The sequence below is a fragment of the Nannospalax galili genome, unplaced genomic scaffold, assembly GCF_000622305.1.
Source record: "Nannospalax galili isolate Female #2095 unplaced genomic scaffold, S.galili_v1.0 scaffold107, whole genome shotgun sequence".
NCBI classification, from domain to species: domain Eukaryota; kingdom Metazoa; phylum Chordata; class Mammalia; order Rodentia; family Spalacidae; genus Nannospalax; species Nannospalax galili.
In genome coordinates, this window is record NW_008358490.1 from 1,008,984 (window position 1) to 1,023,260 (window position 14,277).

Below are 14,277 nucleotides of genomic sequence, written 5' to 3' on the forward strand. Positions count from 1 at the left end.
GAAGTAAAGAAAATGTGGACCCAGGCATAGTGATGGAACAGCTGTAATCCCAACCCTTAGGAGGCAAAGGCAAGAGGTCCCAAATTCTAGGCCAGCCTGGGCTATAATAGCAAGACTGTCTCAAAAAGAAACCTAGAGAAGTGGGGGGAATTGGTCCATCTAAGTGACTTCCTTTGTCTCTTTATTCCTTTGGTTGCAATTTAAATCTCTCCTCCTGGGTGGTTCTGTTTTTTTTCTTGAGACTGCCTGTACCCTTTTCCCCTGTGCAACTTCCATACTAATTAGAAGAGCTGGGCCAAATATGAAGTAAGGTACCATCAAATAGAAGGATGGTGGGGGTTTGAAACTGATGTACCTAGGCTTAACCTTGGAAAGAAAAAATAAAGTTCTAAATCAGTGCATTCTTTTCCAAGTATAAAAAAAATTCATGCCGAGCATGGTGGCGTATGCCTTTAGTCCCAGCACTTGGGAGGCAGAGGCAGGTGGATCTCTGTGAGTTCAAGGCCAGCCTGGTCTACATAATGAGTTCCGGGACAGCTGGGGCTACAGGGAGCCCCTGTCTCAAAAAAGAGCAAAAAAAAAAAAAAAAAAAAAAATTCACGCTGCTGTAACTTCTAGTTCTCTGGTGACCTTTGGGATCAGAATTGCTCTATTTAAAAGACATGGCCCAGGAAACAGTGAATACTAGAAATAAACTACTATTTAAGTCTGTAAAAAGCAGCAGCTCCAATTGGAATATCAGTAGACCATCAGGGGTATAGTTTTAAATAGAAATTTACTCTGGCCAAAATTCTGGTGGTGATAGTCCTTGTTTATGAGTGCTTTCTGGATCCACGGTGCTGCCTTGAATACAGAGGACTAGAATTGTGTTGTTACTTTGTACATATCAGGTGTACTTTGTAAATGTAGGAGGCTTAGGAAACTACTTTTCATGCTTGAAATGAAATGGGAATTTATTGAGGGCCATAGCCAATCACTTAAAACCTTGTGTGTTTTTCTCAGCACTAATAAAGAAAATTCCAGGACAACCAATATTACAAGAACTATTAAGAAAAATAAATTGAGGGGCATTTTAAACCTTGGCTTTGAAGAGAATGTATCATTAAATCCTGAAACCTGAAAGTGCTTAATAACAGCATTAGAATATGACAGATAAAGCCATGCATTTAATAGTACTTGTTTTTTAGCCCTTATTCCCTTTGGATCGTGAGCCAGATTGTTGTTTGTTGTTTTCAGTCTAGCAAGGGAAGTATGCATTCATTTAATACATACTGAACTGAATTCACTGTGTGCCAGACAGTGTTGTAAGCATGGAGCCCTCAGCAATAAATGATGAAATCCAAGCCACCTTTTTAGTTTGTTTGTTTATTTATTTATTTATTTATTTATTTATTTATTTATTATAGTTTTTTTGAGACAGCATCTCCCTGTAGCCCCAGCTGTCCTGGAACTATGTAGACCAGGCTGGCCTTGAACTTGCAGAGATCCGCCTGCCTCTGCCTCCCAAGTGTTGGGACTACAGGTGTGCGCCACCACGTCCGGATTTATTATTTTTTTTTCATGTGTATGAGTGTATTGCCCGCATGTAGGTAAGTGCACCCATGTTGTGGATTGCCCGTGGAGAACAGAAGAGGCTATCGGATCCCCTAGGACTGGAGTTACGGACAGTTGTGAGCTGCCATGTAGGTGCTGGGATTCAAACCTGGGTCTTCGGCAAGAACAACCAGTGTTCTTAACTGCTAAGCCATCTCTCCAGCCCCTTGAGCCAAGGTTTGAAGCAATCGATAGAGCACAGACACCCTAAGTCAGGAATTTTCTGGCATGTTCTAAGAGTCAAGACCAGTGGAGCCAGGCATGGCAGCACATGTTTGTCATCCTAGCACTCTGGAGGCAGAGGCAGGAGGAGGCCAGCCTGAGTTACACAGTGTGAGACTGTCTCAAAAAAGGGAAAAAAGAATGATTAGTGTGAGTAGAGTGGTGTCAGGGTGGAAGGAGCAGTGGAAAATAGAGGTGCAGGGTGGGTGGGACCACTTTGTATGTGCTGTTAAGAGACTTCTGCTTTCATCCTGAAAAGGAAATGGGAGGAATTTTGAGAAAAGTTAACATTTTAAAGCATCCTTCTGGCCTCCAGGTTGAGTTTTTGTTTTTGAGACAGGGTCTCAAACTCAACATTTAGCTGAGGTCCTTGAACTTCAGAAGTGCTGGGATTACAGGCATGTGGCACCATGCCTGGCCTTGGGTTGATAGTAGACTAGAGATACAGGTTTTGATGGGTTGACATTGGCAGTCTGGTTTTATAGAAGTTAAATTTCATGAGCCCCCTAAGGACAGCTCAGTAAATGCATAAAGTAGGTAGTTGAGCCAAGTGTGATGGTGGATACAAATGATCCCAGCACCTTGGGAAGTTGAGGCAGGAAGATTAATTGAATTCAACACCATCCAGGGAAGTAGCACCTGCCTCAGAGAGGAAAAAAACAAGTAGGTGGTGGATGTGTAAGTGGAAATCAGGGAAAAGATCCAAGGTAGTGACATAATGTGGGTACTTAAAACCACAGGACTGGATGAGATGACCAAAGACAGAAGTATGGAAAAGAGAACTAGGGCACACCAGCATGTAGAGTTAGAACAGGTCCCTAAGGAGGAACCATCAAAAAAAGGAAGTAGCTATGAAGAAGGAAAACCAGGGTATTATCTAGAACTGGGCCCCTGAATACATGTAGCTCCTGGCCACATGTCACTGTTTACTATAAAATCTAAAATTCAGTTCCTCAGTCACATTAACTACATTTTACTTGGCTAGTGACTCTTAATTTGGGTGGCACAAAGAACATTCCCATCACCCGTGCAGATCCAGGCAACTGTAGGACATACCTCAAGGATATGGTATGAAAAACTGTTAGTAATTTGAGAATCCAGACTTGTCCATTGGATTTAGTGAAGTCCTGATTTCTTGGACTTACTGACAGGAGAACGGTTTTGATAGAGTAGGAGGCAAAAATCTGATAAAAGCATATTCTAAACAACCTGGGGAGGATTTGAAATCAGGAAATGTAGACAAGACTTGCAAATTGTTCAAGTGAACTTTCTGAAAAACATTTGCTGATGCTGTTCCAAAGATAACACTTGAATCTTCAGTGAATGTTGTACTACATAAAAACACTATGGACCAGTTTTTTTCAACCCAATAGAAGCATTTGAAGTGTTTAAAACACAATTGCCTGGGGCTTGCATCATACTAAATGTATGACGATTTCCAAGCACAGTCCAGGGACTTTATATGTTGGAGAATTTGCATGATGGCACATACTTGATGCAAAAATAAATAATGCAGGATCTGGAGAGATGGGTCAATGGTTAGCAGCAATGACTGCTCTTGGAGAAGATTGGGGTTCAGTTCCTAGCCCCTGTATGGTGGTTAATATCCCTCCATAACTCCAGTTTCAGTGGAACCCATGTCCTCTTCTAACTTCTGTGGGTACTGCATGCTCGTGGTACAATTACATACAAATAGGCAAAATCTTTATACATACAAAATAAAAATAAATAATGCAGTATTATGGAAAGTGCTTTTGCCAGGGTTTTAGAGACTGAAGATCTTAAATCCATGAAGAGGGAAGTTAATACTAGATGATCTTAATATAAAGATCAACACTACCCATGACGTTCAAACTGCTTTTGGGGGCGGGGGGTTGGAGACAGGGTCTCCCTGTAGCCCCAGTTGGCCTGGAACTCACAAAGATCCGCCTGCCTCTGTCTCCCAAGTGCTGAGATGAAAGGTGTGCACCACCATGCCTGGCCAAACTGCTTTTTTTAATGGGCGTAGTTACTCATGTGAGAATTTTTATCTCATGACTCCACTTCCCCAAAGAAAAGCTTTATGTTCATTGTAAAGGTTGTGAAACAGAATCCGATTCTATACTTTAGATAATTAAATTTTTACTTTAAAACCAGTAACGTCTTAAAATGCTGGGCGTGGTGGCACATGCCTTCCCAGCACCTGGGAAGCAGAAGCAAGTGGATCTCTTGAGTTCAAGGTCAGCCTGGTCTACATAGTGAGTTCTAGGCCAGCTGTGGCCAAAGGAGACCCTGTCTCAAAAAGACCAAAAAAAAAAAAAAAAAAAAAAAAACAACTTTTTTTTTAAACTAGGAATGATCCATGTTTTGAATAAATAACTTTTAAAAAAAAGCAAATTTGGGGCTGGAAAGATGGCTCAACAGTTAAGAACACTGGTTGTTCCTGCAGAAGACCCAGGTTCAGTTCCCAGCACCCACATGGCTGCTAACAACTGTCGGTAACTCCAGTTCCAGGGGATCCAACAGCCTCTTCTGACCTCCGTGGGCATTGCACAACACAGGAGTACTTACCTACATGCAGGCAATACACGCATACACATAAAATAAAAATAATAAAATATTTAAAAAACAATAATAATACAAAAGTAAAAGGGGTTGGACAGATGATGGCTCAGCACTTAAAAGCCATTGCTGTTCTTGCAGAGGACTCAGGTCCAGTTCCCAGCATCTACATGCCCACTAACAGCCATCTATAATTACTTTCAGGGATCACGTACCCTCTTCTGGCCTACTTGCCACCAAGCCTGATGACCTGAGTTGAACCCCCAGAACGCACTTGGTAGAGCCAACTCCTGAGGGATGTCCTTTGACCTCCACATGAGTACACACACACATGGTACACGTACATGTAAGTAAAACATTTATACACAAAATATTTTTCAAAAAATTTTAAAAGCAGATTAACCTTATCTGAAGATTAATGATTACATGTGGAAATACTATTATTAATCTAATTCTAAAAAGTAATTAAGGGGCTGGAGAGATGGCTCAGTGGTTTAGAGTACTGGCTGCTCTTACAGAGAGAGGACCTGGATCCAATTCTCAGCACCTACATGGCAGCTAAAAACTGTCCATAACTCCACTTCCAGGGCATCCGACTTCCTGTTCTGACTCTGAAGGCATTGCATGACACAGGTGTACCTACACACATACAGGCAATACACTCATACAGATAAAACATCTGGAGGTAGAGTAGATCCTGCAGTTTTTGAGACAGTTACCTGTTTGGTCCTTTTGGTTAAATTTTGCTGTGGGATTATTAGTCTTTCTGGTCCAATACAGCAAAGTGAGGTTCCTAGGAAACTTGTAGGGCTGGGTTATCCATGGTTGAGAGCTTGGCCAGCATGTGCAAAGGCCTGAGTTTGATCTCCAGCACCACAAAAAGCGAAACAAAACTTAACAGATGTGTAGTAGCTCATACAAAGGTAGGAAAACTTTTCACTAACAAATATTCTCATTTCCATTTTGGGGCACTGCTAAAATATTCACCATTTGTACGAAGTATGGTGTTTCAGAGGCTAGAACAGGCAGAATACCTATTTATAACCCTGGCTCTGCTGCTTAGTAACTGTGTGACCGTTGGCAAACTGTTTCCCTGCCTCGGTTTCCTTATCTGTAAAACATGGAGAATAAACTGCGCTATCTTATAGAGTGGTTAGAGCTTGAATTAATCATCTAAAGTTCTTACAGGGTCCAAAATAGTATTGACCAAAAAGGCCATAATTACTACTAAAATAGTGCAAGATATTTTCTGGTATTACCATAATTGTATATCCTGACCTCACCCAGAAAAAAAAAAAAAATCTGTTTTTTTTTAGTTATATGTACTGGTATCAGACACTGGTATTACAGTGCAAATGAGGTATAAGGATCATATAGTCTTCTAGAGTTAGCATGGGCTGGAAAAGAATGAGAAAGATGATGGCAAGATAGTAGCTCTTAGAAGGGTGTGATCCTGATAAGGAGTAGATAGATCACTGTCTTCTGTGGGTGTTATTTCTAGACTTCCAAACATTCAGTCTGTTCTGTTCCCAAGTAGTTTCTCCATGGTAAGAGCCCAAAGGTCTGGATTCAATCCCCAGCACCCTACCCGCTACCTAAAATAAGTAAATTAATTAATTAAATAAATTTATTTTAGTAATTTTATACCAATCCCTTGTAAGCTGAAAGCAAATAAGCCTTAGATGCAACAGGATGAATCTGTGTTTCAGTCAAAAGAATTTAAAGCAAGCCAAGTAATTGTATAAAATTTAAATTTTATGACCATGGTCAGACTTTTACACCTAACACAATGGAAATACTCATATTCATTTTTTCCTCAACGGAAAAATTTCTGAATCATACTATGTTGCACATAGAATAGAAATAGAAGTTCAGGTACTCATTCAAGTGTCTAAAGACTGCAGATAACAAGACACGATTTTACCTACAAAATCTGAAGTCATCAACATGATTCTGTAGTACTGTATTTCAGGCTTTACCTAAAAGTCATTATTAAAGTAGTCCCCTTGTCACATTTTCATAAAAGCCTCTGCCCCACCACAACTTCCTGAGCATCTGTAAAGGAACTGCAGTCTTGTGATCGGCCTCCATGTGATACTGGCAGTCTTGTAATCATAAGGAAAACGGTGACTGGTTTTAAGTGTCAATCAGTTGTAGTCTGCTGATCTGATTAGAAGCCTTGACAAATGCTTGGTGGCGATTGCAAATGACAGCCAAGCATATGGGGATGATACAGTAGCCCACCGTTTTAGGATCAGCTCTTGTACAAGAATAAAGGAACAAAAACATCTGTAAATAAGGTATCAGAAAAATAACTGTCCACAACCAAAAAGGCAGGGAAAGTAACCGAACTTTCAAGGAGTGTGTCCATGTGGTTCCTTCCTGAGGCTCCTCAGGGTGCTGTTGAATGTGTTCTAAGGCCAGCCTGTTGTAAGTCTCATTGATTTCAAAGACATAGTAAAACGCTCCTGCACTTGCTAACAGATACAGTCCCACTCCAATCCATCCCATCCGCTGACGGAAGTTCATCATTCTCCATGCTCTGTGCCTTCAACAAAAAAGGAAAAAATATAGTTAGGGTCTATTAATGCTGCCATGGTAACGCCTCCAACTGTGCTTGATTTAAATTCAAGAATTCTAAATCACTCGAGCACATTTAAGATTTATTTAGAATGTTTCATTAAGAGCTGTATTACACGTGGTTGTTTTATTAGTTAGGAGAAATAAAAATACTGATTTCAGCCGGGCCTGGTGGCACAGGCCTGTAGTCTCAGCAATCAGGAGGCAGAGGCAGGCAGATCTCTGTGAGTTCAAGGCCAGCCTGGTCTCCATAGTGAGTTCCAGGCCACCTGGGGCTGTAGGGAGACCCTGTCTCAAAAAGACCAAAAAAAGTAAGAAAAAATTTTCAAAATACGTTAAGTTCTGCTACTATTTATATGAACCCCACAGAAAGAATGACTCGTCATATCCTGCTTGATGGGGGAATAGGTCAGTACACCTTCGTTTCCGATAATGGAATATCTGGCTTCCCTCAGGACATTTCACTTCACAGTGAAATGCTTTCTGGCTTAACACTGGCTTCAGATATGAACACTGGGTTCTACAAGTTAAACCAACGTCGGAGTCCCCAAGTTGAAGACAGTAACTCTTTGAAACACTTACAGTGGTCCCGGAAATCTTCCTGTTCCCCCAGCAAGCGTTAAAGAGTCACTCAGTTCTGAATAATCGGATGCCTTTGGCATTTCAGAGCAAGCCACCTTAAAAAAAATCCCCTGGGTCACCCAGCTTGGAGAAGGTAGCACCGCCGGCTGGGGGCACGAGCAAGTAGTCACCAAGTTCGGCGTGACTGCTGGTCATGCGGTGCCCGGGCCCCAGTCGCTGCCGGGGAGCCCCAGCCTGGGTCAGCCGCCCGGCAAGGTGCTCGGCCGCTGGGGCCTGGGGCCAGCGCCGCCCGCCCCCTGCAGCGCCCACCTGCCCGCCGCGCTCCAGCCGTGCAGGCGGCGCCAGGCCAGGCCCTCACCACCCTGAACTCGGCACTCGCCGGCGGCTACCCGCCCAGCCCGACTGCCGCGCTGAGCCTGTCTCGGGTCTCACCTTCCTGTCCCGAGTGGCCCGCCCGCTCACAGTACCGGATGCCGCGGAAGTCAGCTTCCGGCTTGGGGCGGAAGCGCGCGCGCCCTGCCCGTACACCGCCCCCTCGTGATGTCAGGCCGCCTGCTAGAGCCGCGGAGGCCGTCAGTGTTCCGGTGGGCACCTTCGCGGTCTGGTGACGGTGACGCGGTCGCCCGCGCATGATCTCCGGCCCCTCGCTCACGACTTTGGACTGGGAGAAGCCCCGGCAGCTCCCCAGGTACCCGAGCCGAGGCGCGTCCTCACGGGCACCTCGCGTCGGGTGCACTCCTGGGCGGTGGGTAAGGCGGCGGCCCACAGGCCCGAGGCACAGCGGGGTAGAAATCGGCAGTGCCCGCGAGAGCCCCGGGGCGGGGTGGTGTGGGGGTGTCCGCAGCGGGGCGGCCTGGGACAGGCCCTGCACGTGCTCCCCGGACCTGGACACAGTTAACTGACTGATGCTCTGTCTTCTCAGGCTCCTGGACCTTGGCGAGTAGAGACGATTGCGCAGGGTTGCTGTGAATCGCGGTGGCGTCAGCGCCCGGCAGAAATTAGGACTTAAATCTATTACTTTGGGCACCATGACGCTGAGGCTCCTAGAAGACTGGTGCAGGGGAATGGACATGAACCCTCGGAAAGCACTGTTGATTGCTGGCATCCCTCAGACCTGCGGAGTGGTGGAGATCGAGGAGGCCCTTCGGGCAGGACTAGCGCCATTGGGGGAGTACAGAGTGCTTGGGAGGATGTTTAGGAGGGATGAGAACAAGAATGTAGCCTTGATAGGGCTCACAGAAGAGACTGACCATGCTCTGGTTCCTAAGCAGATACCTGGAAAAGGAGGTGCCTGGAGAGTGATCTTTAAGCCACCTAGCCCTGACGATGAATTTTTAAACAGATTAAATGAGTTTTTAAAGGGAGAGGGTATGACCTTGGGTGAATTGACCAGAGCTCTTGGGCATGAAAATCAGCCTCTTAGCCTAGTCCAGGGCATGATCCCTGGAAGGTGGGCCCCCATGTTATCACAGGCATTAGATGTGGCTCTTCAGCCTACCCTGCAGTACCTAAGATATAAACAGCTAAGCTTATTCTCTGGCAGGGATCCTCCAGAACCAGGTGAAGAAGAATTTGAATCCTGGATGTTTCATACTACTCAGATGATGAAGATGTGGCAGGTGTCAGATGTAGAGAAAAGAAGACGATTAATAGAGAGCCTTCGAGGCCCAGCATTTGATATTATTCGAGTCCTGAAGATTAATAATCCTTTAATTACAGTTGCAGAGTGTCTGCAGGCTCTTGAAACAATATTTGGGGTTATTGATAATCCTAGGGTGTTGCAGGTCAAATATCTGACTACTTATCAGAAGGAAGATGAAAAGTTGTCTGCTTATGTTCTAAGGCTGGAGCCTTTATTACAGAAGCTGGTACAGAAGGGAGCAATTGAGAAAGAAGTTGTGAATCAGGCCCGCCTAGACCAAATTGTTGCTGGGGCAGTCCAAAGGACAGTTCGCAGACAGCTTGGACTGCCGGAGGGTAGCCCTGCCCCAGGCTTGCTGCAGTTACTGACACTGATAAAGGATAAGGAGGCAGAGGAGGAGGAGGAGGCCCTTCTCCAGGCAGGCTTAGAAGGGCATTTTACCTGACTGGGGAGACCAGAAAGGATGTCTTCGTGAATAGAGCATGATAGGTTCCAGTGATCAGCATCAACCAATCCCTACTTTGTGCTGACAAATAACTGTGCAGTTTTCAGGATAAACCCTTTGTCATGTTGTGCCTGTTGAATGTCTCCCAAATGTGTCACCAGCTCTGAAAGATGTTTTGTAGTGATAAATATTTAGATCAAAAAGTGTGTCACTCTACATGTGCTTTGTTTGGGGTGGACAGGCAAAGTTCATATGCTGCTGAGAACTTGCTAACTTGTCAGCTGTTTGGTTCAGGTATAAATGGAACCGTCACCTGTGACCATGTTGTCATAATAGTTTTCAGCTATTGCAGACATTAATGATGGAGATCCTAAGCTAAGGGTAGCGAAGATATTTTTCTGTGTAAATCAGTTGATTCTTTGCAATCAAAAGGCAGAATTGAATGCTCAGACTGGTAGGATGCTCTGTCTTTAGATTTTTGCTGTGTTACCAAAGTGTCTAGTTCTGAATATTTTCATGGTGTTAAAAAATTATGTGAACATATAAAATAAAGGAATGCTAGTAAAGTCTTTATCTTTCTTTACATTAGGGTTCTAAAAGATTTCACTTGAACAAAACTTTCTAAAGTGAACCTGAAAGCCACTGAAGTTACCCAGAGTTCTTCAGATTCTTTCCTTTTGGTGCCCAGGGATCCTGTTTATTTTGTATTTTGAGACAAAGTCTTGCGTTGTAACCCAGGCTGGTTTGGAATTTGATTTGTAGACCATGTTGGCCTCCAACACACAGAGGTCCACCTGCCTCTGCCTCCAGAAGGCTGAAATGAAAGGCATGTGCCACCATGCCTAGCAGGATCTCTCTTTTTTTTAATTTTTATTTTTTGGTCTTTTTTTGAAACAGGGTCTCCCAGTAGCCCCAGCTAGCCTGGAACTCATGATGTAGACCAGCTGGTCTGGAACTCACAGAGATCCACCTGCCTCTGCCTCCTAAGTGCTGGGACTACAGGCATGAGCCATACCTGGCTAGGATCTCTCTTTCTGTCCCCCTCCCCCTTTTTTAAGGATCTCATTTTTTAAACAGGATGAAAGAAATGACTGTACAAATTAGGGTAACTGGTAGGCCCAGCTCTTTGACTATTGAATTTGGAGCGACAAGAGAGGTGAAGGTTGCATGGCAAGTGGTCTCAGTCCTAAAAATATCTACCAACAAGCCAGGCATGGTGGTGCACACCTGTAATCCTAGCATTTGGTAAGTAGAACCAGAGGCAGGAAGGTTGAGATCAAGGCCAGCCCCTGTATAGTTAGACCCTGCCTCCAAAAGCAAATATGGGAAACAGTTTCACACTTGGGGAATGGACAACACTCGTTAAGAAAAACATGCCCAAGGTGAAATGGTAGTAAATAAGAGTTGTGCTCTTTCCTGTTCCAAGGCCCATGTTCTCCACTGCCAGGTAGGAAACAAGGGCTAATGGTGTCTAGACCAAAAAGCCTCACAGAAACAGGCAGGAGTTGGTCACTTTTCATGTGTGTAGTATTGTGTAGTTGGATGTGGAGTAGGTTACCCCAAATCAGGGATATATATTCAGTTCCTTTAGGTTCTCCCACTACAGAGTGGTATGTGGACCCATGAATAAAAAGTGTGATTCTGCCGGATGTGGTGGCACACGCCTTTAATCCCAGCACTCGGGAGGCGGAGGCAGGTGGATCTCTGAGTTCAAGGCCAGCCTGGTCTACATAGTTCCAGGACAGCTGGAGCTACAGGGAGACCCTGTCTCAAAGACCAAAAAAAAAGTGTGATTCTGCCCTTCTGTGTATTTGTATGGTATTTTGAAGCATAGCAGGCACTGTCCTACAGGACACCAGTTTAGTGAGAAGCAATGTATCTATAGTTGCTGCTAAGTGTGTAGACACACAAGTGTTAAATGCTGCACTTCTGTTTGGAGGCACTGAGCTAAGGACTTTATAATACAGAGTATCTTCCCTGCCTTGGAGGTTTATTCAAAGTCAGTAATAGTTGACGTTGGACCTGTCTTTGGCCAGGGACTGAGTACCAGCTGAGCACATTTGGTCCTATAAGTTATATTAGCAATCAGCTGGCCAGGGTCTTTTTACTCTACCTGAGTAGAAATCACGGGTAGGCCCAAAGAAGCCTTAAGGTGCTGGTCTTTGGCAGCTTTTACATCTCTTGGTGTTTGATGGTGGCAGCAGACAGGTGGGAACAGCAGGAGGTTCCCTGTAGTGTTTACAGCTCTCCTGAAGGCCTAAGCCTCTTAGCTCTCTATTAAGCTCTCCTATAGGCCCAAGTTGCTGGCACCTACTCTGCAAGTGTTAACAGCTGTTATGTAGAGTAGAAAATTGGGATTCCTTAGCCCATCACAGCAGCAGGTGCTTCTGGATGGGGCAAAGTGTGAGGATCCCTCAGCTTGAGAGGCTCCAGATAAGCTCACAGGCCTCAGGCCTCTGAGACTTTTGTCCTAAAGGCACAAAAGCTCATCCAGTGGTGACAAGGGCTTGTAGTTACTCTTCTCTGACTCTTTACAACTTTCCTCTCTGTCTCTTCAACATCAAGCAGCTGGTCACGTTGCCACTTCCACTGCCACGCCACTGCCTCTGCTGTTGCTGCCACTCTGCTCTCTGCTGCTGCTTTGTTACCATCTTAGCCTCACACTGCTAAGAACAGGAAAGGAAACACTACTCTAGGGAACCTTTTTCCCGGGGAGACAGCACAGGAGGGTATCTCCCAGCTGACTGACTGAACTCAACAGCCTGCCTATGTAGCCAGAGGAAGGATGTCTGTACCAACCAAGAAAACTTCACCTATATTTGTTTAAATTTTTTTTCTTTTCTTAAAACGTATTTTTATTTTATGTGTATGAGTGTATTGCCTGCATATATATGTGAGTGCACCCATGTGGTGCAATGCCATGCAGGTCAGAAGAGGGTGTCAGGCTCGCCTGGAACTGGAGTTAAGGATGTTCGTAGCCGCCATGTGGGTGCTGGGAATCAAACCCGGGTCCTCTGCAAAAGCCGTCAGTGCTCATAACTGCTGAGCCATCTCTCCAGCCCCTAAATTTTGTTTCTTAAAAGCCTAACTATTCCAGTCTGTGCCCCTCAGGTGCTCCTGGGAGTGGGTGTAGGTGTTCAACCTACCAGGCTTCACACCAGTAAGGAAAACTTAGAGAGAGAGGCAGGCGGATCTCTAAGTTCATGGCCAGCCTGGTCTGCATAATGAGTTCCTGGTCAGGTGGGGCTACTGGGAGACCCTGTCTCAAAAAGACCAACCCCCCAAATTATATAACCTCACATGTAAATGAAGGTTTCTGTTTTGCACCAGTCATAGCCTTGTTCGTTTAACACTAGTCCTAGCAATCACTCTGCTAAGCAGAAGTCTCTGGTAAAAGATGAAACAGCCCTGGCTGAGGCTGCAGCTTCAGGACCTGGAACAAGCAGCTACAATTGTGTAGTATTTTCAAGGTGTCAGCGGGATGTTCAAAACAGCTGGTACTGTCAGAAAGGGAATCTGGCTGGCTCTTTGATGGAGTTGTAGTTCAATGAACCACCAAGGCAGCAAAGGTGAATCCAGCAACTGCTGATTAGGGAGTCAAATTGCCCCGTCAAAAGGAGTGCTTACAATAGAAACTTAAAACAATTATTAGCACTAATAGCGATTTTTTAACATTTTAGATTTTTTATTTTTTAATATTTTATTATTTTTATTTTATGTGTATGAGTATATTGCCTGCACGTATGTGAGTGCAATGCCGCGAAGGTCAGAAGAGAGCTTTGGATTCCCCTGGAACTGAAGTTATGGACAGTTGTTAGCTGCCATGTAGATGCTGGGAATTGAACCTGGGTCTCTGCAAGAGCAGCCAGTGCTCTTAACTGCTGAGTCATCTCTCCAGGCCCCAGATTTTAGATTTTAACTGTGCTGTTTGTTTGATAGGGTCTTACTATGTAGCCCTGGCTATCCTGGAACTTGCTATGGAGAAAGGGCTGGCCTTGATCTCACAGAGATCCACCTGCGTCTGCCTCCTGAATGTTGGGATTAGAGGCTGCACTACAGCACCTCAAGCTAACAGTGCTTTAACACTGTTTATCACCTGCCCCCAGGGTCTTCCTTAACACAGTGACAGGATTTACTTTGAGGCTTCCAGAGTCCTTGATTTGCCTCTATTCTATGCTATCTTGTTAAGTCCTCACAGAAACCTGTTCATAAAACATGCTGTTTCTTTGATTTTACAGACAAGAAGCTCAAGGTTCAGAAAGATTCATGCCAGGAGCGAGAGGACACAGTGACTCCTAAGAGCCCTGTCTTTCTTTAAATATTTTTTATTTTATGTGTATGAGTGTTTTGCCTACATGTATGTAAGTGTGCGTGTGTGTGTGCAATGCCCACGGAAGTCAGAAGAAGGTATTGGATCCCCTGAAACTGGAGTTACAGATGGTTGTTAACTGCTATATGGGTGCTGGGAATCGAACCCAGGTCCTCTACAAGAGCAGCCAGTGTTTGAACCACTGAGCCATCCCTCCAACCCCGTTTATTTTTATTTTATGTGTGCAAATGTTTTCATACTTATATGTATATGTACCACCTGCGTACAGGAGCCCAAGGAGGCCAGAAAAGGGTGTTGGGGCTTCTAGCCTTGGAGTTGCAGCTGTTAGCTTCCTTGTGGGTG

At 44.7% G+C, this 14,277-nt stretch overlaps 3 protein-coding genes across 6 annotated transcripts in view; 2 read left to right on the top strand and 1 right to left on the bottom strand.

Moving 5' to 3' along the window:
- Gon7 (GON7 subunit of KEOPS complex) overlaps nt 1–8,578 on the top strand; it is a 14,948-nt gene extending 6,370 nt beyond the window's left edge. Inside the window, exon 2 of one of the 2 annotated variants that reach the window (XM_029557973.1) lies at nt 4,561–4,697. In XM_029557973.1, coding sequence (XP_029413833.1) covers nt 4,561–4,610 — 50 coding nt within the window. In that variant the 3' untranslated portion in view covers nt 4,611–4,697. Of the gene's footprint in view, nt 1–4,560; nt 4,698–8,440 lie in introns of those variants that run through there. The other variant, XM_029557974.1, reaches the window with a different exon arrangement.
- Nucleotides 6,091–8,013, bottom strand: Tmem251 (transmembrane protein 251). Of its 3 annotated transcripts, none has more exons than XM_017795241.2 (2): nt 7,951–8,013; nt 6,091–6,904 (listed from the first exon to the last, which is right to left on the bottom strand). In XM_017795241.2, exon 2 carries the CDS (start codon nt 6,886–6,888, stop codon nt 6,493–6,495), a length of 396 nt encoding a protein of 131 aa, XP_017650730.1. In that variant the 5' UTR covers nt 6,889–6,904; nt 7,951–8,013; the 3' UTR covers nt 6,091–6,492. The 3 variants fall into 3 exon arrangements, with proteins under 3 accessions (XP_017650730.1, XP_029413832.1, XP_008819931.1); XM_029557972.1 differs by lacking the exon at nt 7,951–8,013 and adding an exon at nt 7,828–7,944 and having other exon boundaries at nt 6,094–6,904; XM_008821709.3 differs by lacking the exon at nt 7,951–8,013 and adding an exon at nt 7,519–7,944 and having other exon boundaries at nt 6,094–6,904.
- Moap1 (modulator of apoptosis 1) lies at nt 8,513–10,171 on the top strand. The gene has a single exon (XM_029557970.1). The coding sequence runs from the start codon at nt 8,547–8,549 to the stop codon at nt 9,603–9,605; it is 1,059 nt and encodes a 352-aa protein (XP_029413830.1). The 5' UTR covers nt 8,513–8,546; the 3' UTR covers nt 9,606–10,171.
- The last annotated feature ends 4,106 nt before the right edge of the window (nt 10,172–14,277 follow it).